The 13,430-nt window shown below is 38.9% G+C and overlaps 2 protein-coding genes across 2 annotated transcripts in view; one reads left to right on the plus strand and one right to left on the minus strand.

Moving 5' to 3' along the window:
• The window catches only part of LOC115436925 (semaphorin-6B-like), a 29,444-nt gene extending 23,725 nt beyond the window's left edge, over positions 1-5,719 (plus strand). Inside the window, exons 16-17 of the mRNA XM_030159929.1 lie at positions 190-251; positions 1,619-5,719. Coding sequence (XP_030015789.1) covers positions 190-251; positions 1,619-2,604 — 1,048 coding nt within the window. The 3' untranslated portion in view covers positions 2,605-5,719. The remainder of the gene's footprint in view (positions 1-189; positions 252-1,618) is intronic.
• Positions 5,720-6,301: 582 nt separating this feature from the next.
• On the minus strand, positions 6,302-10,684 carry LOC115436946 (G-protein coupled receptor 55). Its single transcript, XM_030159969.1, has 2 exons — positions 10,593-10,684; positions 6,302-7,741 (listed from the first exon to the last, which is right to left on the minus strand). Exons 1-2 carry the CDS (start codon positions 10,593-10,595, stop codon positions 6,890-6,892), a joined length of 855 nt encoding a protein of 284 aa, XP_030015829.1. The 5' UTR covers positions 10,596-10,684; the 3' UTR covers positions 6,302-6,889.
• Between the last annotated feature and the right edge of the window lie 2,746 nt (positions 10,685-13,430).

Below are 13,430 nucleotides of genomic sequence, written 5' to 3' on the forward strand. Positions count from 1 at the left end.
TGAGCATTGATTTTTTTTCTTTGTTCATTTATTTTTCAATCAGGAAACATTTTATTAACCTTAGACTGTAAATGTGCTATATTGATGTTACTTACAGCTTGCTTTGTGCCTTATACAGATAAGTGAAAAAAAGGTTGATTGTACTTTAGGTCTGTGATTTTCTGATATTTGATATCTATATGACTGCAGGCTCCCTTTCCAGCAAGATGTGGAGTATGGAAACACCACCTCCCATCTAGGAGACTGTGATGGTATGTTGCAGCACTATGACATGGATGCTTCTGGCTGCATTCAGTGGACTGATGGCAGTCTCCACCTAGTGGCTCCATAGATCATTACACCTATCTACTTCTCACTGAACATTTTGTTCTAAAAAATGTCTCATACTACCAACTGAGAAGATATTTTTGACCGTTCCTGTACTCTAGCGTATTTTAATTATCCAGGGCGTAATGTAATTTCCTGTCCAGCTCAGCAAGATCCACTCAACCTTGATATTACCCCATAGGTGTTTTGGTGTCTTTGACAAAGGCTAAATCAGCTGGGAGTGGAGTTGAGATTTCAGTCTCAACCTCACTTCCTACTAGTCGAAGTACACCCAGTAAGAGACAGTTTAATTAGGGAGGATGTGAAAGAGGTGGAACCACTGGTAGACAATGAAACACTGCAGGAAGGGAAATACAACATCCTCCCGCATCTCGGTCTTTGTTCTCTCAAAGCTGAACGTCTGAGAGGAGATTGACTGAGGGTGGCCAATAAGGAAGCTGGAAATAGCATGAAATACTGATGTTGCTTCTTCAGAGAGGTTTATATGTCACTACTGCAACACCCAAGAGGGCCTCTTTGAACCTTTGCACTGAAACTCATTGGCAAATTCAAAAAAAAAAAAAAAAGTCCTCCATTCTCCAACAGATTCTTTCTGCCTGTGTTAGGTCACTTTCAAAGTCAACAGTAAAACAGTCTGTCACACATTCCAAGCCCTCATCACACTCATTTCCTTTAAAGTCACATATGGGTGTCTAGCTTTTATCCTACTTTTAGAAAGTGATAGTACCAGAAGTCAGTGATGCTAGGCGACGGACCTGACAGACTAATCCGAGCAGTGAGGGAGCACAGGAGAGGCCAGGCCAGAGACAGCCGTGTGCTGCTGTGTCTGCAGATGGGAGTGATTAAAGCTGGGTGGAAACACTGAGGTAATGGTATGCTGTGTATAGAGAGACTCTCTGACCAGGCGGCAGAATGGAAAGAGTGAGAAGAAAAAAGGAGAGTCAGCTGCTGTGGTCTGAGCTGTGCTGATGACAAGTGCAGGCCTCTCTGAACCTGGAGCCTGTGGAGCCTCAAGGCAAAGCTGGAGAAAAGCCCTTTTAAATACAATCATGGCAGAAAATAGTGTTCTAATGCAGAATATTATGATCACCAATTATGAGTGTTATTGTAGTTATTGATTCATTATGATACATTTTATCCTGTGAGGGGAAGCACTAAGTAGATGCTGTGTAATAGCACTATATGTAATAATAATAATTTTACTGCACCCTGTGGACAGACATTGATGGAAGATGTCCTTTGCACTGTTCTACTAAATGTCATCTCTATAATTGTGTGTTTTAATCTTCAGGAATTTTGCAGCAGAGTCTGCTGATTGAACCAGAGAGCTTGGTCTCCCTCAACCTACTGGTGGCGTCTGCAGTCTCAGCGTTCACCATTGGGGCGGCGCTGTCAGGCCTCGCTGTCTGCTGGATCATGGCTCACAAGCCAGCTAACCGTCGCCATGGTAACGGTGCTCAGTCTTCTATCCAGCGGCGTGAAAGGGGTCTGCTGAGTAACAACGGTGGGATGGGAGGATCTGTGCTCAGTGTGACGCGGCAAGGGGGAGGGGAGCGCTCCTGCACTCAAAGTGGGGAGACCCTATTTGTCATGCCCAACGGCTGGGTGAAGTCAGGAGAACTGGACCCCGGTTTCCTACCCACGCCTGAGCACACACCCCAACAGAAACGCCGTGGCCTACGACTGTCAGACTCCAACTCCGGGGGTTGGGACACGAGCCAGACGTACCTGGGGGGAGGCTCTGTCGGTCTGGGTTCCCCCTGTCGCATGCCCCCCTCCGTCTATCTGACCACTAGACTCTTCCAACAGGGTGGAGTAGGGAGACATAGTAGTGAGGGCAGGGGGAATGATACGCCACGCCAGCACTATGTCTGCCTCAGCAAGCAAGAAAAATGTGGGAAGGGGACGCCAAAGGCCCCCCTCAGAAAGTCTGCAGGAGAATATGTATACCCCATGACCCCCCAGGACTCGCCCGAGCGTCGCAGGGTGGTCTCTGCACCCAGCGCCCCAATGGAGTATGGCGAGCCTCTGCCTTTGCGCTGGCCAGCACCAGAAGGCTACATCCTTAGCAGTCACGGCATGGTCCCTGTCCCCATGCCCCCACCGTCCATACCCACCCCCAGCAGCCAGGCCTATGTGTCCCAACAGCACACGCCCGGCCTGAGTAGGGCTCTGCTGCGAGGGGCGCTTGAGCGAGGGGAGCTAGGCGAGCTGGTGGATCTCAGCCAGCTGATGAGTAAGAAGAACTGCAGTGATAGGACTCAGACTGGCCAGTGACTGTTATGGAAACAAAAGGGGCAGGAGTCCTTCCTTGTCCAGAGCTCTGTTTTATTTACAGAGATCTCCCTCCTTCTCTTTCTTCCTCATTCAGCCAGTCCCCTCTTCTATCCCTTCTCTTTTTATTACATCTTTATGTCATTGTCATTCTGCCCCTCTGATCTCCTCTGTCAGTCTCTCAGGCAAACTCCCCCCTTTTCACCCCATGATGATGAGCCTCTCTGTATGAGTGGCTTCTTGGTCTGCCACTCATATCCTGGCTCACACTAATTGGTCAGATGGAGTGAGGTTGTTGCTGTGTCTGCATTGCAGAGTTGCCTCGCTCTCTCTCCAGTTACCCAGCAGCAGCAGGAAGAGGGAGGAGAGGGGATGTAGAAAGAGAGAAAGAAAGAAAGAAAGAAAGAAAGAAAGAAAGAAAGAAAGAAAGAAAGAAAGAAAGAAAGAAAGAAAGAAAGAAAGAAAGAAAGAAAGAAAGAAAGAAAGAAAGAAAGAAAGAAAGAAAGAAAGAAAGAAAAATAGGACAGACGTAGATGGACACAGCCTTTAGAGCCTTCCTTCTTTGTGCAGATTAACTGTGGCTGCAGAAGCAGTCACATAGTGCTGCAGGAGTGGGATGCCTTCTCCCTCTTGGATAACATTAACAAGACTGCCACCCATCTGTTCTCCACTATATTACCTGTTGGTGTGATTGCCAAGTAGGTACTTACAGTGAAATTGCAAATTCTTAACACCATAAAATGAAAATCTACCTAAATATCTAAAGCTCTTGGTGACTCATTATACAGAAAACGGAGTGATTCTGTGAACTCTGTGACCGTGAGCAGAAATCAAATGGATGATAAGGTGTGTGTGCGAATAACACAGACAGAAATCCTCTTTTGTCTCTCTTCTCCACCTTCTTGCTCTCATATGCACAGAAAAAATGCATATATGTACTTGTACAGGTAATGGTGGGCAATTAGTATTCATATATATCAGAAGCAAGACGTGCCAAATGCCTAGAACTTGTCTCATAGGGATATGAGGCCGTAACTCACGTCTTTGGGGAGCAGAGTGCAGGACTGAAATGTCAGCACTATTTCTGCCAACTGCATGCTCTCTGTAATGACGTTGCCGGCATCTGAACCGTCCATCACTCTTTTTGTGTGCCTCTATCGCTGCTTCCCTTCCAGTCCATGTACTCTTTAATGACCAATAATTCCACAAGGACGTCTGGAGCTTCTGGAGATATTGCACCAGGACACTGGACTGACGGCAAAAACAGAGCAGGGCAGAAAGGAAAAAAGAGAAAGTACATGTACTGCAATATATGAACTCCTTGGCCTTTGCTGTTACCTAGGGGGTTTTCCACATCTATACAAACACCATCCTTCACTAATGCTGCATTATAGACCACAATCTGGTTTTACTGGGAAAAATTTCCTGATAAGCCCATAGTGGGTCAAGGTCCTACAGACATGTTGCAGAACAAAGTGGCAGTCACACTGGTGATGATTGAAACCAGTGGCTCAACTCAAAGCCAATAAAGGTAATGGAAATGCTCCGAACAGGCAAATGGGACTATATATTCACCCTATCAAAGTGTCCGGTGCCATGAAATGGTCTGTATTTAGATCCACACAACACAGTTTGGGTGTGTTAGTGGGGAGATGAAAGTTGTAAAAACAGACAAGATAAAGAAGAATAAAGCAAAAGCTATGTGAGACCTGATGAAAGGAGGTGTACCACAAAAAACTGCCCAGACGACTTGATTTTCACTCCCAGTCTGGAGTCGACACATGAATTCTGGTTTGTGCTAACCTTGTAGTGAGCAGCAATATATGGTTTTCTGTATATAGTAAACTTTAATTTAGGTAAAATGATAATGTAAGACATATAATAACAAAAAAGATAGGCACTTCGTGGTTCCTATCAGGCATTAGCTTGCAAACAAAAATTGAAACATTTATCATGTCATTATATTAATGTATGAAAACCTCTTCTGTTTTGTATCGATCTGCTCCAAGATTAAATGACTGACTACATTTCTCTTTTTCCTATTCATTCCCTGTGTGCCAAAATCACATTCTCAGTTATTTACTGATGCCTGATTAATGAAGCAAAGAAAAACAGAAACTCTTGAAGTGCCATGAAGACCATTTCAGTCAGCGGTGCACCTGTCTCATGCACTGTGCCGTCTTAAGAGCTCAATATCACCTATCGCAGTACATTTGTGATATGTATGCCTTTTACCCTACATGCTGAAAGATTTTAATTTATCCTTTTAGATGTCAGCTTGTATTGCTGAGACTGTATTTTTTCAGCTCCATTTGTCCAAATGCTACTGACACTGAATGCTACCAGCAGTGTTTGAGGGTCTGTTTATTAACTACTTCATGCCATATTCTGTAAATGCCCATTCTGATTATTCCGTAATGTATTTACCGATAACATGACATGAACTGTGTTTATTTCTGAAATACTGATATGTAATAATAATTATTTACTAGTAGTTCATAAGCAAACCTTCAAAATAGACTGAAATGCTGTGAGGGAACACTGTGTATCTCATATTGTGTCTCCTTTTTTTTGTCTTTTTCTATATGGTCTAGTGATTGTATCCCTTTCATTGCCTACAACTGCCATACTGGGGGATCTTGAAAACACTCGTCAGCATCCTTTGTGAATGAATGTAATCATTGTTTTTGTTTATAGTCATTATTCTGTGCAGTAATAAGAAAAAGCACAAAAATGTTTCTTTTTTGCATTTGAAAAGGAGCTGTTCTGTACCATTTGTGAATAGTGTAAATAATCACCCTGAAGGTATATTGTCTCAGTTTGGTTTTCGGGGGATCATTCATGCTCTTCTGAGACAGGACTGTGTTTGAAGTGTGACTTTCTTTTTCAGTGACGATGCTGTGAATAAGATGTATGTACAGTATTTACGTGACTCTGGCTGACTGCTGAGTTCAGCTGTTTCCTGTTATTAGCGTAGAGTTGCGGGCCTGATCTCAGACAGAACTGAGCCTTCTCATTTGACTGATGCCTGCTGAGTTTTTGCAGTTGCTAAGATACTGCTGTTATAATAACCATCAATCTTTGGAGTACTGCTATTAAATGGCATTATATAATTGACTGCTAATGTTGTTGTGTGTGGTGTTAAATGCATTTACTGAAAGAAATGCATATTCATTCATACACACTCTAATGCACATACACCCAAATAAACACATTAACGCTTAAAGAGGGAGGGAAGCACTTCACAGCAGTCTAAAGTAATGCGTATATCATTATGGAAGTTTATTTTCTTTAAATGAGCCCTATTTATCATTAGATTGGCAGTTTCAAGTGGCTTAACAGGCAGTTTTGCAGCAGAGAGGTAGTGTCAATCCTTAGTAACACTTACTTTTCTCACCACAAGAGGGAGTTGCACACTGGCTGTGATGTCTTTGGTGTCTGAGGGAGTGGAAGGGAAGGCCTCCCATGGGGGTCTGTGCATTGACTGGACATCGACTGTCTGTGCTGCTGCTCTGTGCTAGACACAAACTCATGTTTTAATAAGAGAGGTGGTGCAAAAATAAGAATTCCTTTACTTGTCTGCTTTGATTTAATCCTTTAAACATCACACAGAGTACAATAAGGCCAGCAGAAGGTTGGGTGATTGCATAACAGGTATTTATTTTCTACATATTCACATCATCAAAGTGTCCAGTGAGATGAAATGGCTTCTATTATACAGCACAGATTAAATGTGTTAGTCAGGAGGTGAGTGTGGCAAAAACAGACAAGACAAAGAAGATTGAATCAAAACCCATGTGAGGCCTAATGGTAAGAGATGCGTCACAAAAACTGACCAGACGACTTCCCTGTCACTCTCAGTCTGGAGGTCACAGATGAATTCTTGTTTGTGCTAACCTTTCAGTGAGCAGCAAAAGGTTGGATGGGTCAGTTAGCAGGTATTTTATCACTCGTACCCTGCAAACAAATGCATGAACACAGGCCTGTACAAGGTCTAAACATCCAGGTAAGTGATTCAGTCCCATTGTGATCTCTGAATATAAATATAAATATTAAAATACATCAAACAGAAATACGTTACACATAAATATCTAACAGTTTTTACAGTTCCAGCTCAGTTTGCAAACAGAACCTTTCAGGAAAATAAATGCTGAAAACCACTTCCAATAGTAGAATCATTCAGTCACTAACCATAATTCCTGTATTTTATATTTATTTTTAAACAATTTATAACCTTTACCGCAATGATCTAAAATAACAATATATAAGCTGTATAAATGATGAGATTTCATGAAAAAGAGCTTTTTAGTAAAAAGTAATAACTAATTGAATCGAAACAGCAATTTGTAGAGGCAATCCACTCAGACACGATTAGATATATATGAGCAGGCATGACTGTATTCTGCCAGTTTGGAGGTGGCTTAATAAAGTAGTTTACCAAAAAGCCAATGTGGATTGGTGTGTAACATACAATGAATACAATCATGTTTGCTCTAACTATGCCAGTAACAGCCTTCTTGTTTGCTGACGTGTTATCCACTTTTGATAAATCAGAGAGGATCTGACTTGAACAGAACAGAACAATAATGAGTGGAATGAGGAAGCCTACGACCACCATAAATATCATAAAGGTTTTATTAAGTGGTTTATTTTTACGTCTTTCATAGCAAGTCCAGAGTTTTTCCGGGCTGTTCTCCCCACTGAATGCAGCACATGTTCCTATCAGAAGTCCCCAGATGATGAAGCACACACCCACTGCTATCGCTTTCTTCTTCCTCCAGGATCTGGTCTGCATAGGGAACCTCACAGCCAGGTAGCGGTGGACACTAATGGCTGCGGTGGTCAGGATGCTTGCATACATGTTGATGTAGTGTATGCTGATTAGGACAGTGCAAAAGTAAGTAATAGGCAGGCAGATGAAGGCGTCATAGATCCTAACGGGAAGAAAGAGGACCAAAGTGGTGTCAGCTATAGCCAGGTTGAGCATGTAAATGTGGGTGTCCGTCCAGGAGTTCCGTTTAACAATGAAGGCACGAAGAGCAGCAACATGGATGAAGAACCCGAAGAGGAACACAGGAATGTACATCACACCTTGGACAATATCGACTGTGGTGGTGGTGTTGTTGGTACACATCCTTATCTGTGACAAGTGTCAGAGTAAAGTGTGAAAACTGGGTTTTATTACTACATCCTTTACTTGAACATTTCCTTAGAAGAACCTTCTGGGGTGTGTTAGAAATAATAACTGTTTCCTTATGTTATCAAGTCATCACAATCAGAAATCAGAAGTGCTTTCATTGAAATTAGTATGAGCTGGTCAAATGGTGCATATTCAATGTAAGAGCAGAGCACAAGAAAAGGTGAAACATTTAGTAAGGTGAGTAAATATAACAAATAACACTGATAATAACATATACTCAGAATTCCATGTCATTTTACCCTTGAAGACTTTTTTGTGGTGACTTCCAAATTATTTTTTTCTTTATTCCTATGCAATTATTCTCCAGAGCATTAATACCCCGCCCCTGAACAAAAGGCAAGGGGTTAGGGTTAGTTGTTTTTGGTTCAGTTTGTTTGTTTCTTTGTTTAATTGTTAACGCTCTAGCAGCAAAACTATTGGTTGAATTCATACCAAATTGGGTTTATAGATTGCCAGTGACCCAGAATAGATGTGGTTGCATTTTGGGAAAAGTAGGTCGAAGTTGTAATTTTTTATGAATTTTAAAAATCTTTTTTCTTCTCCCATTTACTTATAATGGGTAACATTTCAAATGTCAATAAAAACATCATTTTTGTTTCAATTTACTTCAAACTTGCCACATATATACAGGCAATTGATATGCTGACATCACCACGTGCATAGATATGATGGCATCGGCTGGATCAATGCCACAATAAACTATAATACATGTGAGGGGCGGGGTTTGTGCCTGTCACCAATTGTTATTATAACATTATCCTAAGCATTTTATGTTTTTCAGTGCAAATCAGGTATTTTTCTGTATTTAATTTGCTGATCATATAGATGTTCATAAAAGCTCATGAGTAATAGAGAGAAAACTGTGGGAAACTGACTTTTTCAGTAAAATATATCAATACATGAACGCAAAAGCAAGTGTCTGTAACCACTGCCACTCTCAAACTACTTGGGTTTTATTAATGAATCAGTGTTACAGAAAATGACAGTGTTTCCATGTTCACTCTGGAGCCTCTGGACATCCAAGAGGGTCATATCAGACACCAATGAAAAGCTGAGAAACTGCATTTAATGTGGATTGTTTCAATGTATTAATAGGATTATTGGTTAAAATGTTACCAAACATTTTAGATCAGTAGATGCTTTATTTTGTTACCGGCAGTGGTTTGGGTATTTGAGGATTTGATGTCCAGTCTAGTGTGGGGATGGCATCATTAAGAACACTATATGAAGTGGAGAGAGGAGAAATTTGATCTATGACCAAGTGACATCAGCAAGTAGTTTGTTAAAGACAGAAGTGATAACAGGAACAAAAGGTTATTACCTTGGTTCATACAGTTAGAGTTAAGACATTTTTATTTTATTTTATTTTATTTTATTTTGTTTTATTTTATTATTTATTTATTTATTTTTTACATCTTATTTAGCCTTTCAGTTTGGCTTTTTCTTTATTTCATTTCAGTTTTAGTTCATATTTTGAGTGCAGAAGTGTTTTCAGTGTTTAATTTTAGTGTTAGTTTTACTTATCAGGCCAGTCAGACTTCCTCCTCTTGCATTTTTGCACATGCACAAGCGTTTTTATGCATAGGTCTTTTCTTTTTCTTTATCTTATTTTTATTATTATACAAAAGTCGTTTTATGTACATATTGTTTATACGTACATCTTATTGGGTTAAAATCTGGGACCTCAAGTACTAAATTTTGTGCCATCTTATGTGTAAATGTGCGCTAGCAATAAAAAAATCTTTGAATCCTTGAACAAACTTGAGAAGAAAATCTTGTTTAATAGAAGCTGAAATATGTTGGCAACAAAATCAAACATGATTTACAAACACACTGATTATTAAAGATCCTTAATATATGAATATATGAAGATGTTTTATAAGAAAAAATATTTTTTGTATTATTTGAAAGACATTTTAATGCAAGTGGTATGGCAATACAGTAGCCATTCAGTCACATGAAAGTAATAAGTAAATTTTATTCTCTTTTCTCAAGTAAAAAATAGTTAATATTAAAGGATTTGAGTAACATTTTCTTACTATTTTAAATGAATGTTATGTGAAGTTTTTAAGTACAGGGTGGGGAAGCAAAATTTACAATGAACATTTAGTTGTTTTTTCTCAGCAGGCACTACGTCAATTGTTTTGAAACCAAACATATATTGATGTCATAATCATACCTAACACTATTATCCATACCTTTTCAGAAACTTTTGCCCATATGAGTAATCAGGAAAGCAAACGTCAAAGAGTGTGTGATTTGCTGAATGCACTCATCACACCAAAGGAGATTTCAAAAATAGTTGGAGTGTCCATAAAGACTGTTTATAATGTAAAGAAGAGAATGAGTATGAGCAAAACTATTACGAGAAAGTCTGGAAGATACTATTAAAGAAGAATGGGAGAAGTTGTCACCCGAATATTTGAGGAACACTTGCACAAGTTTCAGGAAGCGTGTGAAGGCAGTTATTGAGAAAGAAGGAGGACACATAGAATAAAAACATTTTCTATTATGTAAATTTTCTTGTGGCAAATAAATTCTCATGACTTTCAATAAACTAATCGGTCATACACTGTCTTTCAATCTCTGCCTCAAAATATTGTAAATTTTGCTTCCCCACCCTGTACATCTGACTTGATGCAAACATGTATGTTTTACTTGACAATTACAGGTAAAGAATACTTAGACCGCACTTAATTAATAGTATTTTTCAAAGTAAATCTTACAAGACATTTTTTTCAGTGTACGGTACTAAACTAAATAGAAAAGAAAGAAAGATCTTAAGACTTACCATATAAGTTGTAAATGTGTGCTTATGTTGATATGCTGATGCTGATGGTAAATGAGTGTATGTTCATCCCTTAAATAAATGTCGAGTTTTGACTTCTTCTACATTTGCATCATTTCCTTTTTCTTGTTTCTGTGGCTGTGTACATGTGACAGAGCACATACAAACAGGTAGAGACAGATGCAACAAAAGATTGTCAAACCACAGAGATGTGGTCTTGTCATAGTTTCACACTGACTGTTCTTTGTTCCATTAATTCATGTCAGAATGAATACAGTAGATGGTGCATTAACTTATAATTGAGGTCAGGTTCTTGTAATCAGAACATAACTGTATTTGATATGAATGTAGTAGAAAATTAAGACAGTAGCAATTATCCTTTTCGATCTACCATCATACAGTCCAGTTAGCCACTCTGTTGAGTTTTTTTTTTTTGCTTTTACACTTCCTTTGGTTTGTAGTAGCTGAAACGAAAGCCTGTCATTGACATCTCCTATTACAATGTCAAGGAGGAAAAGCAAGGTCAGGCTGAGATGGAGGTGAAAGCAGGAGGTCAGGACCTGAACTGACAAACCAAGATGGAAAAAGGAAAAGGCTAAATAAATCTTGCGCTCTTGCAAGAGTTATGTTTTGAGGCACAAACTTTCCATGACAGCTACATTTTAAAGAAAAATGGGTCAGTGTTTTTCTTTCTTTTTTTTTTCCTGAAAAGAGGAGAAAACAAAACATGAGAAATAAACCTTGGTAATGACAATTTGCTTGAAAATGTGAGTCAGCCTTGGATTGGATTGTCTCTGCATTTGACACATTTTCCCCGACATACATCACTTTATAAGTTTGTAGCTTTGACAAGTGGTGGAAAAAGTACTTGAATATGTTAGATAAGTAAAAATAAAAATATTCTTTAATATTTAAAGGTTGCTTTCAGAACCTTTCTTAAGTAAACAAAAAAGCTTTGCCTTGAAAATAAGTATAGATCAGCTCAGATTAGAAAAATGCATAATGATGTGAAAAAGATTAATGTCAGTCTTGTATAATAACACAGTATGACATGATTTTATTTGTATTATTTTTTTAATCAATAATATGAATCTGCAAAGTCCCTACTAAGTAAAGCTATAAAATAAATGCAGTGCTGTTAAAAGTGATATTTGCCTCCAAAAATGTAGTGGAGCAGAAAATGAAAATACTCAAGCGATGTACAAGTACATCAAAACTGAACATTAATGCAGCACCTGAGTAAAAGTACTTATTCATTACCCACCACAGCTTTGACCATAATGTCTTGTAATTTCTCTAGAGTTGTCAGCAACTGACAATAACAATAAACCAGCCAAGGCCCCTGGCTTAAACCTGGGTTTCTGAAAGAAGCTTTGTAAATAAGAGAGTGGATTCAATAAGACAGATAATTGAAACAGACTGAGAATTCATCCGTGCATCCTCACAGGGCTTTTGTTTACCTTCATGCAGCTTTGGTCAGCCCACTCTACAATGATGAGTTATTTTTCCAACTTGTCCCCATAATGTGTTTCTATCCAAGTGGAAAGGTGGGGGAGTTCAGACTGGTCTGCCATCCCCACACAAACCAGACCCTGGACAATGATGGCTCACTTCATGAGCATTTAATTAAGACTGGAGCCACACAGTCCTACACAATATCTGTGACACTGAGCAGCTGCACTTGTGTGTATGTTGTGTAACTGACATTACTGTGTGTGTGTGTGCGTGCGTGCGTGCGCGTGTGTGTATTGTTCTTGTTGTTATGGTTTGTTTTGTTTCTATGTTTGTCATACAGTAACTGTGTACTTGTTTGTCCAGTGGGTCTGATTCACTTGTTTGTGTCAGAGGGTGGCTCTTCACTGGAGTGACTAAGCCTCATGACACAAATCCTGTATGTTGATTAAATGCTAATGATCAGAATTGGCCCATTTTATCAGCTATGAACAAGATCATATAATCGTCACTATTTCTGCCAAGGAGGTTATGTGATCCTTCTGGTCTGTCTGTCAGCAGGATTATGTAAAAACCACTGCAGTATGAGCCAAGGATGGATCCATTCAAAGATCAAGGAGTAAGATTTAATGAAATTTAAGGAGACTTACTTGTAGAAAAGGAATATAATATTAATAATTATGTTTTCACCAGTGTGTAATTGCCTCAGAATAAGCCAATCACATTTAAAGAGGGAATGAGTCACTATTAATGGAATTCACCATGCTGCCATGTTTTTACATTAGCTCAGAGCAGACTTCCTGTTCTTTGTGTTCCACTTTACAGTAAATATCATTGAGCAATGAAATGCATTATCATTACATTTTAATGTCTGGACAGATTTAGCCCTTAGCCAAAATTTACCCTTTAGCTGAGCTAAGAAGCCCTTAGCTAAGAAGGCCAGAATACTGAAAAATAAATAAATAAATAACAAGTATTAAATCCACAGAAGGACAGTAGCGATCAGCATTAAATAACAGAAATCAGGAAAAAGTAGCAGCACAATTGTAGAAAATCAGCAGTAAATTAACAAAAATGTAGAAAACAAGGATTAACTGAGCAAAACTAAGAATGAAAATGAATTTTAAAAAAAGCATTAAAATGACAAAAATGAAGAAAACAAGTATTAAAGTAACAGAATGGTGACAATAAGCAATAAATAACAAAGTCAGCTGAACTGGTTGCATAAATGTGGAAAATGAGCATTTTTATACTCACAAAATGAAGAAAACTAGCTTTATATCAACATAAAGGAGCAAAATGGACAAAACAAGTGTTAACTGAACAAACCAAACAATGAAAATGAATAAAATAAGCAATGAAAAAAAAAAAAACAGATGTGAAGAAAAC

The sequence above is a fragment of the Sphaeramia orbicularis genome, chromosome 17 (assembly GCF_902148855.1).
Source record: "Sphaeramia orbicularis chromosome 17, fSphaOr1.1, whole genome shotgun sequence".
Lineage (NCBI taxonomy): Eukaryota > Metazoa > Chordata > Actinopteri > Kurtiformes > Apogonidae > Sphaeramia > Sphaeramia orbicularis.